The following is an 18,147-nucleotide window of genomic DNA, read 5'->3' as shown; positions in this document are numbered from 1 at the left end:
CTATTAATTCAGTTATTTGTGAAATTCGATTTAGTTTCGATTATTTTTAAATATAAATTCGATTATTTCGATTATTAGATATTCAAAATCAAGTTAACCAAAATAATCATTTGCTCTGCTATAGTTGAAGTGCAGTTGGAGTTTTCAACTATAATACTTTTACTTTATTTTTTTCTTTAAATATAAAACCTATAACTATATTAAAAGGATGCCTAAGAGGGTTTCAAAATTGTGACAAGTTTAGATTTTGGTTTTGCTTAATGTAGAGCTTTACTCATCTGACACATAGCTGATTTTTTGGCTATGGGTTTAAGATCATGGTTGATCTTCTGGACTATTCCTTCATCCTTTTGCTCCTTTTGCTTACTCCCACAGGTGATTGACTTTTTAGCTCTAGCCTTCAGATTTGATGGGCACCGGTTGATGTTTTTCATTTTTCTTTCATCTTTTTACTCTTTTTGCTTGCTCCTCTTTCAATTAAATTGATTACATTTTTGGGTTTCGGTTTCGTTGGCTACATATGGCAGCTGTTTTTCACTCTACTTGGGTTCCTTTTTTGGGGCTCGGCTATCAATCGCAGCAGGTGTTTTTGGCTCTACTTGACTTTTTATTTTTGAGCTTGGCTCTTAGCAAATGATAAATATCGGATGGCTTTTAACTACGCATTTGTCAGTTGTGCTTTGATGACGTGTTCAACTATTTGATTTTGTTGTATAGTGCTATACTGGATACGTGTTGAGGTTTGTTGAAATTTTTTAGAGATTTCAAGTCTCTTTTGCTCTTTTGAAATTTTTTATTTTGCTTTGCCTGGGGTCCTTTTGGGATTTGCAAAGAATAATTCATGCATTTTAGTATTTTTGCTCTGTTTAATCCATTCGAAAACCTTCCTATCTACTATTTTCCCTTTACTTTCTTGTCTTCTTTTTTTCCTATTGTCGGTGTTGTGATTACTGAATTCCTTTTTGTTTCTGTTGTCCATGTTGTGGTTAAGGTTTGGTTTTGGTTTGTTGTGCTTTGTTGATTCTTGTATATTTCATTTCTTTTGTTTGATTTGCTTAATGTGTTTGTCATCTCCACATGTTTTGGTCTTTTGTTTGTTGTTTGGTTTTGTTTTGTAGTACCATACTGCATCTGTGTTAAGGTTTGTTGAAATTTTTTAGTGATTGCAAACCAGAATGCCTTCTCCTTTTTGTATAAAGGCGGTAATCTTACACAGTCCCTGTTAAATATGTACAACTCTATTACAAATTTTTGAATCAACTTTTGTACATGACACTATCAAAATAATCTTACCAACTACAAAACAGTAAGCTTTTTCCTTTTTATATCAAGGCACCAACCTTTCATCGACAATATAATCATCACAATTGTTTAAACATCGAATGTTCACATAATGACTACACTTACACTGCACGAATTTTTTGTAAAAAAATACTTTATATAGCCCAAATATTCACCGCAGTTTATATACTAATACAATTAACATTACATATTTACATGTCTATTATACCAACTGCTTTAAACTAAATTAAAAAACAATTAGCAATCCTAAGCGCAACGCACGGGCCTCAAATTGTGACACGTTCAAGCTTTGGTTTTGCTCCACGTCAAGCTTTAATCATCTGTCACATGGCTGATTTTTTTGCTGTGGGTTTGAGATATATGAGGCATGGGCTATTCCTTCATCTTTTTGCTGACTTTGCTTCCTCCCACACGTGGCTGATATTTTGGGCTTTAGCCTTCAAATTTGATGGACCACGATTGATGTTTTTCATTTTTCCTTCATCTTTTTGCTTACTATTCTTTTAGTTCAATTGATTACACTTTTAGGTTTCAACTTCATCGGCAATGTATGGCCACTGTTTTTGGCTCTGCTTGGATTCCTATTTTGGGGGCTCGACTTTTAACAGATGATGAATGCCGAACGGCTTCTTGCTACACCGTCTGTCAGTGGTGCTTTGGTGACATGTTCAACTATTTGATTTTGTTGTGTAGTGCCATACTGGATATATGTTGGGGTTTGTTGAAATTTTTTAGAGATTTCAAGTCTCTTTTGGTCTTTTGAAATTTTTTATTCTACTTTGCCTAAGGTTCTTTTGGGATTCTCAGAAAATAATTCATGCACTTTGGTATTCTTGCTCTGTTTAATCTATTCAAGAACCTTCCTGCCTACTATTTTCCTTTTACTTTCTTGTCTATTTTCTTTTTTGCTCCTGTTGCCGGTGTTATGGTAATGATTTGCTGGTTCCTGTATGTTTCATTCCTTTTGTTTTGATTTACTTAGCGTATTTGTCTTCTCTACATGTTTTGTTCTATAGTGTCATACTGGATTTGTGTTGGGGTTTGTTCGAATTTTTTAGCAACTGCAAAGCAAAATGCCTTCTCCTTTTTGTATGAAGGCAGTAGTTTTGCACAATTTCTGTTAAATATACACAACTCTATTACAAGCTTTTGAATCAACTATTGTACATGACACTATCAAGAAAGTCTTGCCAACTACAAAAAAGCAAGCTTTCTCCTTTTTATGTCAAGGCATCAGCCTTTCTTCAACAATATAATCATCACTTTGTTTAAACATCCGATGCTCACATAATGGCTACGCTTATACTTTATATAGCCTAAATATTCATCAACAATTTATATACTAATACAATTAACATTACATATACACCAACTGCTCTAAACTGAATTAAAAAAAAAAAACAATTAACAATCTTGAGCGTAATGCACGGGCATGACATTAGTTATTTATTATAAGAGTAGTTTGTTTAAAGTGATGTAGTAGAGGTAGGGACTTGAATTAATATATTTTATTTTATAAGGTTATAATTGGGTCATTATATATTTTGAGCATTCCAACATAATTAATTAAAAGGATCACAATTTTGATATTATATGAAATAATATGTTCAGTTAAACCTATGAATTGTTAATATAACAAGAACTAACACAACATGAGACAGTCACCTTTAATTTAGTGAATGGATTACCACTTCACCAAAGTCAAGCCTTAGATTTGGGATCCAAAATTTTTATTTTTTTAAAAAGAAATAAAAATAATATATTTAGATCAAAATAACACATTAAAATGAAATTCTTATAATATGATCTAATAAAATTAAAACATGACCTCTAAGAAAATTCCTGACATTCACAATCAAACTACTGTTTATTACAATTTTATAACATAAGAAAAAAATTAATTGGACCAGGGTTATTCAGCTCAGCCCACAACATGGAAATTCTATGTGGCCTAGAAAGGTATTCAATTGGGCTTCTTTTAAGTCAGTTCAAATTTCAACATGCACTTTCCTCTTGGTATAAGGGCTGGGTAGCGTGGATTTTTGTTTGTTTGAAATGGTATCCACACTCCGGGTGCGCAAACAGTTAATTTGATGAAATGGGTTTTAAAAATTTTTAAATTGAAAAAATCGAACGCCTTCTCTAAAAAAATTAAAATTGAACCAAAGTAATTATAATAATCGAAAATTAAACTCTGAATATTTCAGTTAGTTCGTTTCAATTGTGATTTTTTTTACAAGATCTCATATTGAGATTTTCTTTATTTTTTTAATTGTTGAGATTTTATTTTGTTTTATTTTTTAATTGAATAATCTCAAGGCTGACTTATCTTCTGTAAGGACATGTTTGGTTGGGAGAATAGAATAGTCATTCCTTCCCTATTCTCATTTTTGAAATAAAATTGTATTTGGTTCAATGGAATAACTATTCTTCAGAATAATCATTTCAAGAGAAGCTTGAATAGCTATTACTAAAATCTCCTTGATAATAGCTTTTTCAAATTGTTGAAAATAAGAAACGAAATTGATTAGATAAATATACTCTTTTACAATTTAAATAATTATCTCATAAAAAATACTAAACCTATTTTTTTCTCTCTCTTCCTCACTTCTTCTCTCTCTAAAGCACAAAAGACACAAAATTTTTTACTTCATTTTCAAAAAAAGGGAAATGAAAATCTTTAAATATTATTTAATATATTAATATTATTTCACTATAATAAATATTATAAAGCATATTACTTAATATTATTATTTGAATATAATAAATGTAATAAAGAATATTATTTAGTATTATTTAAATTTAATGAAGAATATATTTTATCTTTTAATATTAAATATTATTTAATTATAATAAAAGGTTTAATTATCTTCTCATACAAAATATTATTAAATTAAAATAAAAATATGTTTGTATTTTGGTTAAAATATTATTTAATTATAGTAAAAGTTATTTTGATTTTATTGCTCAAAATATTTTTATCTTTTAACAAAATAAATTCTTTAATTTTAATAAAGAGTATTTATTTCTCATCATAGTTTTTTTTGTTTTTTAATTAAAAAATCTTTAAATTTTAATAAAGGGTATTTTTATCATTTACCCATTATTCCTTAACCATTCTGAAAATTATTCTTACCAACCAAATAATGAAATAAATAATAATAGCAATTTCTATTCTATTCCATTCTCATGAACCAATTTACATAATAACTATTCTTCCTCTATTCTATTCCCTTTGAATGACTATTCTATTCTTTCCAGTAAACCAAGCATGCTAAGTGTTACTCATTTCGGTTAATTCAGTTGAAAAAATTTTAAACAAAAAATGGAATCGATTAAATCGTTCTAACCAAATTTAATTAACTAAAATAATTGAATACCGAACTAACGGAATAAAAAAAAACAAACTCCAATTCAGTTCAATTTAAATTTGCACACCTCTAATTCCACACATAGCATGCCTTGCAAAGAGCAGTTAGTCAAATTTAGTTTCTTTTTATCAATAAGGAAATATACTTATAGATAATTAACCACATAGTATCTACAAAAACAATGCAAACTTGAATTAATGATTGCTACTCCTTCTAATTAAGAAGATTGTCCTTTCTTTTCTCATTAAACATTCTCAAATTCATCTTATATCCCTTATTTTTTATTAAACCATAATTTATATGTTAATAAATTGGATGTCATTTAAATCCCAAGAAATGGGAAATCCTTTTGTTTTTTGTGGGATACAAACTACAAAGTCAGGAAAGTTGATAGATATAATCTAGGCTAAAGCTCACACACACACACACACACACATATATATTTATAGCTTGTCTTAATTTCTAAAATCATCAAGCATTCTCTTGCTGGTGAAGTAGGTATGAAATATTGTAAGCATGCAGGAATGCACACAGGAGATAAATATATATACTTGCCAGTTGCCATGCATATGGAACTTGTGCAGATTTTCTCTTGATTATTCACCATATCTTTCAGCTTGATTTTGAAGATACCAACATTTCCATTTATCTCCATGACAAGTAACCTCATACTTATCTGTTCAAGTAAGTTGACCATGTCTCTCAAGCCCAAACCAAAAATACACCAATAAGAATGTATTATCTGCAGTGCTACTCCTTCCAGGAGGTTCGGCAGATGAATCTGGCTGATATAATTAAACATGGCAATGTTTCACCTTTTACTCCATTATTGTTCTAGAATTAATTAAAGTCCAGTACTACAGCTTAACTACTTATTTCTGGTCAGGTTTTTGCAGAATAATAGTATGCCCTTCGAATATGTCAATATGTCAGAATAAAAATAAATCTTACTTATAGAAGCATCAATATCATATAGGTCGCCTCTATATCTTGTTTAGCTGTCATTATAATTTAGCCAGCTTAGTTAGGTATGAGTTATGATGAAGTTATCCTAATAGGAGATATATATATATCTTTATAGCTTCATAGTTGAAGAAAGAAGATTTCAATTTTTCATCCCATAAACTCTTGAAAATGAATTCAAACACAAATCTATGTTGAAATTTATAAATTCTTATGTGGATATGTTAGTTTTTTTTTTTAAATTATACATGTAATTAAATATTATTGGACTATGGCTCTCCAATACCATAAATATCCATCCTCTCCTCTTACAATTTGAACCCAAAATTTTCAAATCGAAAATTTGAATATTGACATCACAAACATGTGCAAAACTTCTTACAATATATATGATCATACCGACAAATATATGATCAAAAAATGGTTTGATGTTATATTTATAACTCATTAACCATCCAATGGCCTTATATTAATGAACACATAAAATGGTTAGATCTTAATTTCATAACAGCTTAGAGGTTTGGAGCACTATCAACACTAGCATAACCTGAAAACAGTTGGTTTACCCGCATCAATAGATGAATATACACATGTTTACACCAAGACCTAGCTAGAAATGATGCCTAGGAAGCAGTCCAATTAATTCCTGCCAAAACTAATGTCCCCATTCCGACGACCTAACATTAATCTTTCAAAGCTCTCTTGGTTTATCCCCTAAAAATCTTATCAATATCCTAGGACTAACCGAGAAGTAATTAACAAGAGCTATATATATATACTGAACAATGGAAATAGCGTATAGAATCATGCCAAACACTTGAGTTACTAAATTTTAGTCAATATAGTAAGCCTGCATTTTGAGGCAACCTAAGAAGTTTCTTGTCGGTAAATTCCCCAATTCTGCAATTTTCTCTCCTAAATTTTTGCTTGTCTTTCCTCGCAACACAAATTAATGAGGCCAAAAGACTAACATGGAAATATGCAAAGTCTATGGACCGACCCTCAAGACACGGCTCCCACAACACTGATGGCCCACGCCATTGCCGCATATACCTCTCGCCAACAAATTAGGCCTCTGTCTTTTCGCCCTATATAACCACCATAACCACTTTCTATTAAATGCCACCGTTGTTCCATGACATTGAAAGGTTACGCACATTGCCAGAAGCAAAAGAGGTTGTGGTTGTGCTAGCTAATTAAGGAACATGGCCACAGGAGCTGCTGATGGACTTTTCCGGTCGCTCTACGAAGGGTGCATCGCCGGCTGCGACATCGGCATCGAGCGCCGGCCGTACCACCGGAACTGCAGCTGTGCCCTCCACGACAAGTCACGTGGGAATTGTCCCCATGCATTCCCTAAATGCAAGAACGTATCTTATCCAATAAGGAGAGCATGGAGTGAGGGATGCTTGGCCATGGCAGCAGCTTCTTGTCATTCTTCTCCCTCTTCTTCACCGGCTTTTTCCGGGGTTCACGGGGCTGGGAAGCATCGATTGGTATCATATAAAGAAGAAGAGGAGGAAGATAATCCGGCACCGGCTAAGGTGTGAAAAAATGAATATGAAAGGGAAATGAATAAATTTTGGCCTTTTCTGATGTTCTGGTTTTAGAATAAGTACAGATCATAGGGTGAGGCAAGGCAATTTTTGTTACTTGTTGATTGGAATTTGATTAACTGGCCTTGCAAATCCATCATGGCCTAATCAAATTGGCTGCTCTGTACTGTACTTGGAGGTGAAAAGTTTGTTCATATATAATATCCTTTCATCTGTGTATATTAGAGTATACACTAAACAGATTGTCAAATCATCTTGCCATGGTTTTTTCAATCTTCTTCTCATTTACACTAAACAGATTTGATTCATGGATGAGATTTGCAGAATTCCAGGTCGAAACCTGCAATACTGATAACATGTTAAGCGATCAACCATCTCAAAAGTTGAATTTCTTTATTTAAAATGTTTTTCCTTTTTGTTGATAAAAACCCAAAGCCAAGAAACGTGGAACCTGATTCCGAGTGGGCAGTATTTCTATAACACGTTTTTGGCTTTCGAGTTATGCAAGTTGATCACGGAATTGCATAAAAAAGCAAGAGGGCGTATATCTCTTAGGGAAACTTCCTGAAGTATCTAAACTCTGCTTACTGAAACTGTACGTCTCCAAATTTTAATTACCATTCGTCTTCTTTCTGCTGTTTTCTGTAAGGTATCTCTCAACAACATTTACTAGAATGTGATGTGAAGATCAGATCAAGATTAGTATGACAAAGAATTAAAAACAGATAAATGGAAATATAAAAAATTAAAGGGGTCTTGGGAATGTAACTTAATCTGTCTTTTGGGGTTTAGGCTCATCCAAGTTTATAATCTTGCTGGTCATATATGGTCGGCTGATTAGTTCGATGCATCCCTTGCCTTGACTACTTAACTCTGTGTGCATTATGTTTTAAATTGAAGATAAGTTAAAAGGGTACTAAAATAAATCTTAGTGGGGTTCCTCAATTTACCTTTATCCAATTAAATAATGGAAAAACCGACCGAAATGCATATAAAAGATGCCCTTTCGTTTCACGGTTTGAAGAAACGTCAAAGATGAAAATGGAGGTGAAGCTGGCTATGCAAAGTGGGGGCACATGGCTGAGTGAGTGAGTGGTTCAATACGGCATTAGAGACAAAGAGGCAGATGACCCACTTTCAAAAGTTTCTCTATTTGGTTACATTGTGATAGATCATAGACAGCATGTGCAGCATAAATGCAGAGCACACGTTGGGCCTTGGTCCAAATACAAAGTACACTGTTCTTCCTTTTCCCATTTTCGGCTAGAATTCAGAGTTCGTCTTGGTCAAGAGCAATGTCACTATTCCATTAACCAAAAAAGAAAAGTCACATTTTTTGGGGTTCCAAGAAAATGAAATTTAATAATTAGTTTTTCAAAAGTATTTTATGTTAATTTCGAAATTTTGTTTTTAAGCAATTTTATAAATCAAGCAAAAAGATAGTATTGTAACAATATATTTTGGTATTTCCTTGATTGGTTGATTGACAAGTTAAACTGATCAACTGATGACTTAACCTCTTTTTAATGTAAATGCTCATTTCAAGATTCAATTTATTATTTTGTTCAAAATTAAAAATAATCTTTTGAATTTAACTATCTAAAGAAAATTGATAACAAAGTTACCATATACATTCAATCATACTAACCATTGTTATTCGAAAGTAATTCTTAATAGATATATATATATATATATATATATTTATATCCCTTAATTCAATTAATGGTAATTTGCTAATTTTCATCATCATTTTTTAAATGGATAAAATCAAATATCTTAATTTGAATGAATTGATGGATTGTATCATGAAATAAAAATTAAATAAAAAAGTAGATTTTAAAGTGAACATTTAACCTATTTCTAAAGGAAAAAAAGTTGAGAATATTAAAAAATAGCAAGAATACAAAAAGTTGAGCGACCCAAAGTATGTAAGTAAAAGATATATAATAATATATGCTACTAAAAAAATTAAAATTTAACATTTTGCATCCATATTAATATATTTATTTATTTATTTTTAAAATTGTAAAAGTTTTTCTTGAAATGTCCTTGGGTTATGAAAAGTTAAGACTAATTGGCCGCAACCTTAGAGAAAAGAGGTTGAGAAGGTGGGAGTTGGGAGCTAGGAATGGACTTAGACGTGCTCTGAACATCAATGCCAAAAATGGGTTCAGAAATGCAAAAGGCATTTGCTTAGCTGGGTTGGTAGCCGACCCATAAAAGTTGACTAAAAGTCTTACAATTCAACTAAACCCAGCATGTGCTTATGATGATTCTTCTCAAAACCCAGCTGTCAATGGGACTCCTTTCCCAACTAGCTGCCACGCTATAATTGATTGTTCAACTACAGCTCACTGGCTCCTTCCATGAAGCTTAATGCACAAAAATAAATATAAATAAAGGAAAAGTTCATCATTCCATCACGGCCCAGTTGGAGATCGAATTCGTGCACCAATTTGGTAAATTCCACTGAATTTGAGTATAGTCACAAAATATAATAGCTATTTTATATTGCTCTAACTTTTTATTTTTTTAATTCATGTTCAACATATACTCAACTATTATGAATATATAAATATGACTCTTTAACTGTATGAAAAAACAGGAAAAAAAATTAAATTTATCGTGTTAGATACATATTCAATGTTGACACTCATCCCGAATTCAAGTAATATAGTATAATAATACCTTAACAAACTAGTAATAGATTATTGATTATTATCAGCTCTATATTGAGAAGAAACGTATATATATATATATATACACGAAAAGAGATAGGGAAAAAAATAAAATGTTGAGAAGAACATATATATATATCTCTTAGTGGTTGCAGTGCCCACAAGGTCAGAACAAATAGATCAAGACCCAATCATGTAATATACAGATTACCTATGCCAAGAATCTAAAAGAGGAAGGGAAAACATGAAAAGCTTCAGGTTTGGAACTTTCAATATGAGGCCCTGATACAGCCAGCCTAATCATCTGACTCTCTTTATGCTTTTTGATTCAAAGAGCGATCCACTTGTTTCGAGGCAAAAACAGAAGGGCCCCAAGGAAGTTGCACTTGTTTGCCTGTTGCCATTTATATTTGCATGAAGATAAGACTCAATGCAGCATTTAACAACGAATGAACAATAGAAACTGCTAGAGGTCACCTCTGCCGGCATGGGAAGAAAGTCAAAGTTAAAAAACAGAACCAAAACCATAATTGGTTGAACATTAGGCCTCCTTGAAGTACATAAAGACTTAAAAATTGGATAGTTTGTTGCATACATAGAGAGAGTCGAATGTCTCACAAACAAAAAGAAGACCGTTAAATATTCATTTTCAGTTCATAACCGGCTAGTCATAGGGACGTCTTAACTCCAACGGAAATATCAATGAGAAAATTACCCCAGCTTCATGCAATATAAGTTCCAAAAACAAGTCCTTGCCAACTATTTTAACCAAGCCAAGCCAAGCTAAGCCAAGCCATTCGTTTCCCTGTTTCCAAGGAGACCCTCTCTCTGCTCCGCATTAAAGATCGAACACAACTGAAACCAGCTGCCAATAGTTCCCTTTAGTAAATTTCTCCCACTTTCCCTACCCTGTATATATAAACACTCTAGGAACTAAGAGAAGGGAGATTTCGAAGAGCGGAAGATAGAGAGGAGAGAATGGCCACTGGAGCAGCGGCTGAGATGATGCTCCGGTGTGTCCTTGAAGGAAGCCTAGTGATGCAAGAAATTGAGATCAAGCGAAGACCATATCATCGCAACTGCAGCTGTGCCCTGCACAACTTAAAGGGTGTCTGCTCTTCCGCTTGTCCTCGTACAAGGAGTATATCGTTTTCCAAGAAAAAGACCTGGAGTGATTGTACCTTGTCCATGGCAACTTCCCATTTCTCTTCCCAATCTTCTCTTCCTGGTGGCTCTTCCGTTAGAAGCATGGAATCAAAGACATCAAGGGGGTTTTGCTGCACAGATGGTGAAAATATGTCAGAGGTTTGATACAGATAGAAGGTTAGGAGATTGATAATTTTTTTTCCCCACTTTTTAGATCAAGATTCTTTCAGTTCCATCCCTGTATATCCTATTGAATTCATTGTAGACAACTGTAGCCAAACCTCTGTGGTTCCGAACAAAATTATTGTTGTTCAAAAGGGTATTTCTGCCACCACATTTCTATATATCTTTTACAAGTATCATTGAACTGAAAAAAAAAAAAAAAAAAGAGAAGAGTGACCATTTAATTTCCACATTTCTTCCGATTCTTTCATGTCCTAAACCATGTATAACAAATCTGAGGCACTATATGCATTGACAAGGACAGATGCGCATTCATTTTGATCTTCTGGTGAGATTGATCGAATTCAGAAAGAATTAAACAGATGGATCTGACAACTTTTGTGTCAATTATTTCCTAACCTAACCTGTCTTGAAAAACAAAACAAATGGGAAACAGGTGTTGAATCTGTCTTTTTCCTAGTTTTCAGAAGTTATTTCTGAATGTGCCTTTGGGGTCATGGATCTGGTTTCACAATACTTCCCACATTTTAAAGTCCCCTCCCTTTCCCAGTTCGGCAAGGATGCCATGGAGAATTCATTGATCAAATCTGCAACATTGTGAAATTACAAAACAACTGCAGGCAATGTAAGGGCCCATTACAGCGAATCTGATACGAAACAATAATTGTTTACAGTTATGAGTGAGAAGTGCCAACAATAAAGGTACTTCCCTCTCCCTGTATCAACACACAGGGGACAAGTCAGTTAGGCCTCCTATCTTTTTCTGTTTAACTTTTTTTCTTTTCCTCCGTTACGACTACTTGAATTTTCAGATTTGTTACACACTGATTTTACACGGATACTTGAACAAATTAAAAAAATAAAATAAAATTCACTAACCGTCGGCATAAAACGACAATACATCAATCTCTTTATAAAAAGAAAAAGTGATTTGACTGTGGATTAAAGCAAGTAATTGGGACAGAAGAGGGGCAAAAGGATGGATTTCCTAAGCGTTAAGGTAACGGCTTCTTACTTCTTGTTGCACTTTTCCACAATAATGGAACAACAGCAAGTTTGATGAGCCACTTTTTACCTTCTTCCCACGCAAGTGCCAGTTGCACAAGTATTGGTGATCATGGATTAGGCAAAAGTGCGTTAGAAATTTTATTGGATTTTGCTCATCTCAAAAATCACATGAATATATTCAAGTTGAGAGTCAAACATATAGGAGAAAAAAAATTATTTAACTCATTTATTGAATAATAATTCATGCTTTGCGTGGTCATCTGCAATTCATATTGTTTCATCTCCTAACTTTGATAGTTGTTTGCAATTTCATTTCAAATAAGAACAAATTTTTTTTTTTTGGGGGTCACATACCAACAACAAAATTAAGCAGCTGATGAAATCGAAGACAGTTTCAAATTCTTGGGACATTAGGTGAAAATGTGACCGTTGAGCATTGCTTTCCTCCAAAACAAAAAGAATACCGTCAAAGTTCCATTTGGGATCATTTTCAGTTTCCTGTATCATTTCTCCTATCATGAAAACAATCGAATTCCAGAACTGTACAAATTATAATATAGATAAAAGAATCCCGTACTTCATTCCAAATTCAACGGGGTGATGGTGCAAGAAACCCCAAGAACAACGCGTAATGGGTTGCGACCTTTTGAAACTTTGTAAATTTTGAACAGTTCAACGACTACTATAAAGAATGATGATTTGAGTCTCCTGTTGTGTCTGGTCTGCAATTGGGTTTACATTTTGTTGCTACTTGAGGGTCCGTTGCTTACCTCGCGAGCCATGGCCTCTATATTTGTTTGTTTCGTTGGTTAGGCCATATAAGGGAAATGGAAATATTTTTTTACCTTGTTTTTTATGAAATTTAGATTAGAAATTTTTATGAAAGCGTTTCAAATTTTGCACAATAACTGATGTGACAGTTGACGGATCAGATCGATTTATGTCAGATCACGCCAGGTTGAAGGAAATTTGGGTTAATTTTAGGTTTGGATCCTTTTTGGTTGAACTGTAGATTATTCTGAATTTGAATGATCCAGATTTGACATTTAGATTATTTAAATTTAAATACTTTAAGTTTAAATTATTAATTTTTTATAATCAAATCAATTGGATTTAGATAGATTATTTGAGATCGGGTCATTTCAAGTTAATGATTGGGTAAATTTTTCAGTAAGTTTAACGTTAATGTAAAGTTACGAATAAGAACCATTGGATTTAAAAAGTTTATTTTCAACCATTGATCAATAAAAAAAAGGATTTTTTTGAAAAATATCTTTCATACATAAAATGGTTGAAAATAGCATCTTTTATAATTTTAACTATTTTTAGTCAAAAAAATTAATTTTGAACAAAATTACTTTTAATGAAATCAACCCATATATTTAGGTCTGTACATCAAATTGACTCATATCCTTTAAACTTTACTCACCAGATCATTCATTTTTTAAGTATTCATTGCAAGAAAAAAAAACTTTTAAGTATTATGAGTATTTTAGAATGAGTTTTGATATACGAAAAAAAATCTTTGAGCGTTTTGAGTATTTTGAAATATTTTGGAGTGATTTTTGATATATGAAGAAAAATTTTTAAGTATTTTGAGCATTCTTCATCAAGTAAGTATATTCGTTGATTATATTGTTAATGGAATTTGATGTATTATTTGAAGTTGTTGATTTTATTAAATGAAATTTAGTAGTTTTTATAGTTTTTAGGCATCGCGTAATCAGTTTTTGGGCATTGCATGATTAGTTTTTAGGTATTACGTTATTGATTTTTAGGTATTGTGCGAGTAATTTTTGTGTATTGTGTGACTGGTTGATATGATATTACTTGACTATTTAGTAAGACATTGCGTGACTGGTTAGTAAGTCATTACGATTACTAGTTAGTAAGGCATTGCGTGACAAATTTTTAAGTATTGTATGAATTAGGCATTGTCTAAAAATCAGTTACATAATGCCTAAAAATCAATTACATAATGCTTAAAAATCAGTCACGTAATATTTAAAAACTAAAGACGTAATGATTAAATCACTAATGCCTAAAAACTATTCTCACAATACTTAAAAATCAGTAATGCAATATTTAATGCCTAATTGATTTGCCTAGTCGCAGCCAGATTTAAGTTACCAAAGTCATACAGTATTCTAATTTATAGATGTCTAATCAATTTTAGCTCATCAATTTTGAGATTCTATGAATAAACTAATAAATCTAAGAACCTAAAACACATATCTTGATGTCATCTCTACTCTTTGGGATGGTGAGAAAGAGATGGATGGCAAGATAGACAATATTTGGCAAGAGAGAGAAATCAAGATTTAATTTTAAAATTTTTGTCTGAATGACAGAATAGAGAAAGTCATGCCAAACATTGGCTAAAAATAGTTAAAATTATAATAAAAGATATTTTTTAATTAGGCTTATGAGGAGGGTTATTTCTCACAATTTCTTTTAAAAAAAATTGCAACTTGTTTACCTGACAAACATGTTAAAAAAAACTTAAATAACCCAGAATAAAAAAATAAAATGATAATAAAAAGGAAATAATTAACCAAAAATATTAATAAAAGCAAAAAAACTAACAAAGAGATTAACAAAATTTTTATGAAAATTAATCATTTATAATTATATTCTTGAGTAAAAAATTATTAACTATTGAGAAATTTTTAAATAAATATTATAATAAAAATTTTATTCTAAATTTTATATTTTAATTATAATTATAATTATTTTTATTATTATTCATTTATAAATTAAAATTTATAAACTATCAAACTCTTTTAGCTCAATGATAAAAAAAAATTAAATGTTTAATTTTAACAAGAATTAAATTTATTTTGACATAATTGATTTATTACGTTAAATCTCATATATTTACGTCAATATTTTGACAATACTTGTTCCACCTTTATAATGTTTTACGTTAATTTTTATTGCTTTACGTTATGACTTTTCAACTACTTATTTTCACGATAATTTTTTTTTATCCTTACTATTATTCTTGCATGGATTAAAATTTGTAAGTGGTAAAACATTTTTAACTTGAGAATAAAAATTTAAATGTTTAATTTTTCTGAAAATTATGTTTATCTGATATAATTGACTTGTTACGTTAAATCTCACATACGTATGTTAATATTTTGACAATACTTTGTCCACATTTATAATATTTTATATTAATTCTTACCACTTTACGTCAATGTTTTTCAACTAAATTTGTCACGATCCGAAACTCTCCCTCGAGCCCATGACAACCGCTGTAATACCCCAATCGACATTCATTACCTGGAATGTCAACCGGAACACTTCAAGACTTTAATATCAGCTTCTCATTTTCGTTCTGAGTAACTATTGCCAAATACCATGTTCTAAAAGATTTTAAACTGTTTCCAACTTAAAACAAATAAAATAATAATTTCGTCTCACATGAGTATTTTGGTTATTTTTCTCAAAAATTTCGAAACTGGCTAAAATGTAATATACAAGTACAAAACACATAATTCATAATCAAAATGAGTTTAAAAGTCTAAAATCTTCATTTAAAATGAAATTATGCTTATTTGGATATAATAGAAAAATAAAAGAAATATTAAGTAAAATATTCTATTTTCTTTTAAAACAATATTTTTAGAACACTGCGTAAATAAATTTTTTACAACATAAAAATAAAATAAATTCCTATATACAGTAGTACAGATAACTAAAGTATGAAATTTAATTTACAGTAACAAGTGGGACCCTCGAATATTCAAAAGTAAAGAGGACTGTGAACCTACAGTTTGGAAAATGCAATTCCAATGGTAGTTCTCTATGCGATCAACTATCTACAGTCTATTCTGAGCCTGAAATGGGTGGAAAGGAGGGTGGTGAGATTATATAATCCTAGTGAGTAAACAAATACCATATAAAATATCTAAAGTCGAGTAAATGGAGACAGATAAAATAAATCATCATACTTTAATTTATCATCTTTCAACTCATTTCAACCAAATAAAATTCAATTCATTTAAATCGAGTAATCAACATGGCTTATGAATTTCTTAAAACTTGGCTCATGCCAAAAATTATTATCATACTCAGTTATCAGAGATACCTTGGTCGAGGGCTATCCCAAACTGAGTCCGCCAAGGCTATTAAAAAGTTATATACTCATAAATCATGTTTTTATTTAGAAAATATAGCCGTTCCTTGACGTTGGCTGAGTTCGCCTTCACGTGGTGATTTGGCGTGAAGTGAACTCTAAAAGTTCTACCTCGGGAGTTACCCTACTCGCCTCTCCAATCAAGGTAAAATATGTTAGGATTCCGTGCCCCTCTAATAGGCTAGTCTACAGAACCCAGCCCACTGCAGCAAGCAATACCTACCATACAATAAAATTTTGACAGCATGACGTGACTAATATTATACTACCCAGCCTGTAAATGTAAAACAGAACAATTCATACAGTTCACCAAAAACATAATCCAGCCAGTCATGCCAACGCATTAACATAAGCCATCAATTCAAATCATAAATTTACAACACATCAGGAGTCTCTAATTACTCTATTTTCAAAATCATCATTCAATTCCAAAACAATTTTATGAAATCATTTCACTAAATCACATTTGGTTTATAAAACCAAAAAATTAATTATTTAATTCATTTTTCATAAAATTCACAAAATCGGATAAAAATCACTTTAGATAATTAAGACGATAGTAAGGTTACTCACAATGTCTAGAGTGCGAATTTTCAAAGTACTCTGACTACTGGTCCTCGGATGCAATTTCCTTGCCTTTATCAGAGGACTCACCACCTTGACATAGTACAAAATCGAAAAACTTACTACTTTGGTACTAAATCGAAATTAAACTAATTTAGACTATTAATGCATGATATGGAATGCAAAATGCACTGGTAACCATCTAATCCTCGGTATTGACCTAATTCGTCTTATCACCCGATTAATTGGCCAATGTGTCTAATTTAGCTCCAAATTGCTCCATTTCTTTTTCAATACCTTAATTCACCAAACACAAGTCAAATAACCTAAAATTTGGCAAAACCATCTTTACTTTTCTTCTTAAAATTTTCGGTCACTAATAGTGCATTAACATCGTGATTTTTTCTACTTAATTTTCTCACCATTATTCATCATTTTCTAAGCCATTTCTCTTGAAATAATAACAATCCATCACCCACACACATCAAGGAAGATTCGGCCAATGAAAATTCATAGAAAAAATGGATTCTTTTCTTATTGTTTTGTTTTTAGACATGGTAAACTAACTAAAAACACTAACATAACTTGAAATCAAATCAATCTAACATCATTCTCTCTCCATACCCATTATGACCAGCCATGAATTCATCATGAAAACATATAATTTAACCATGAAAAATGAGGAGAAATGCATGGGAAAGAAAGATCTCAAGCTAAATTGAAAAATTTTACCTTTTTTTCACTTGTTTCCTTGAATTTTCACACTTTTTTCTTGAATTTTTCCACCTAGGGTTTGTTCTCTTCCTTTTCTTCTTTTGCTCTTCTTTGTTCTTGGTTTGGCCAGCAATATGAAACAAAATAGGCTGATTTTATGCTTATTTTAAAGCTAAATAAATAATGGTTATAAACTTGACACATGTCACTACATTATTGGTCAATTTATAATTTCTTAACTATTAAGCTTTCTCTCTCCACCACTTAAATTCCTTCAATTATCCATGATAATATTAGATAAAATTCATGTGTTGGACAAGTGTCGGTGGTGTAAAATTACAATTTTGCCACTAGGGTGGCAAAATTATCATTTTACCCCTATGCTCCGAAAAAATGTCAGAATTAAAATTTTTCACTTCTCAACCTCAGATCATACTCCAATAAGTCAAATGTGATCAAAATCTTTCAAAAAAATTTCCATTTTATCCTCGAGTGGTAAAATTACCATTTTACCCATA

At 31.5% G+C, this 18,147-nt stretch overlaps 2 protein-coding genes and 1 long non-coding RNA gene across 3 annotated transcripts; 2 read left to right on the top strand and 1 right to left on the bottom strand.

The window, feature by feature from the left end:
- On the top strand, window positions 6,748-7,465 carry LOC18588916. Its single transcript, XM_007013641.2, has one exon. It carries the CDS (start codon window positions 6,842-6,844, stop codon window positions 7,184-7,186), a length of 345 nt encoding a protein of 114 aa, XP_007013703.2. The 5' UTR covers window positions 6,748-6,841; the 3' UTR covers window positions 7,187-7,465.
- On the top strand, window positions 10,849-11,181 carry LOC18588915. Its single transcript, XM_018126799.1, has one exon. It carries the CDS (start codon window positions 10,849-10,851, stop codon window positions 11,179-11,181), a length of 333 nt encoding a protein of 110 aa, XP_017982288.1.
- LOC108663380 lies at window positions 15,864-17,700 on the bottom strand. Its single transcript, XR_001929357.1, has 3 exons — window positions 17,648-17,700; window positions 16,925-17,008; window positions 15,864-16,052 (listed from the first exon to the last, which is right to left on the bottom strand). It is a non-coding gene; the product is annotated as an uncharacterized LOC108663380 (long non-coding RNA).

This window comes from Theobroma cacao, chromosome 9 (genome assembly GCF_000208745.1).
Source record: "Theobroma cacao cultivar B97-61/B2 chromosome 9, Criollo_cocoa_genome_V2, whole genome shotgun sequence".
Taxonomy (NCBI): Eukaryota; Viridiplantae; Streptophyta; class Magnoliopsida; order Malvales; family Malvaceae; genus Theobroma; species Theobroma cacao.
Note: the sequence above shows the minus strand (reverse complement) of the source record. Positions and strands in the feature narration are given on the sequence as shown.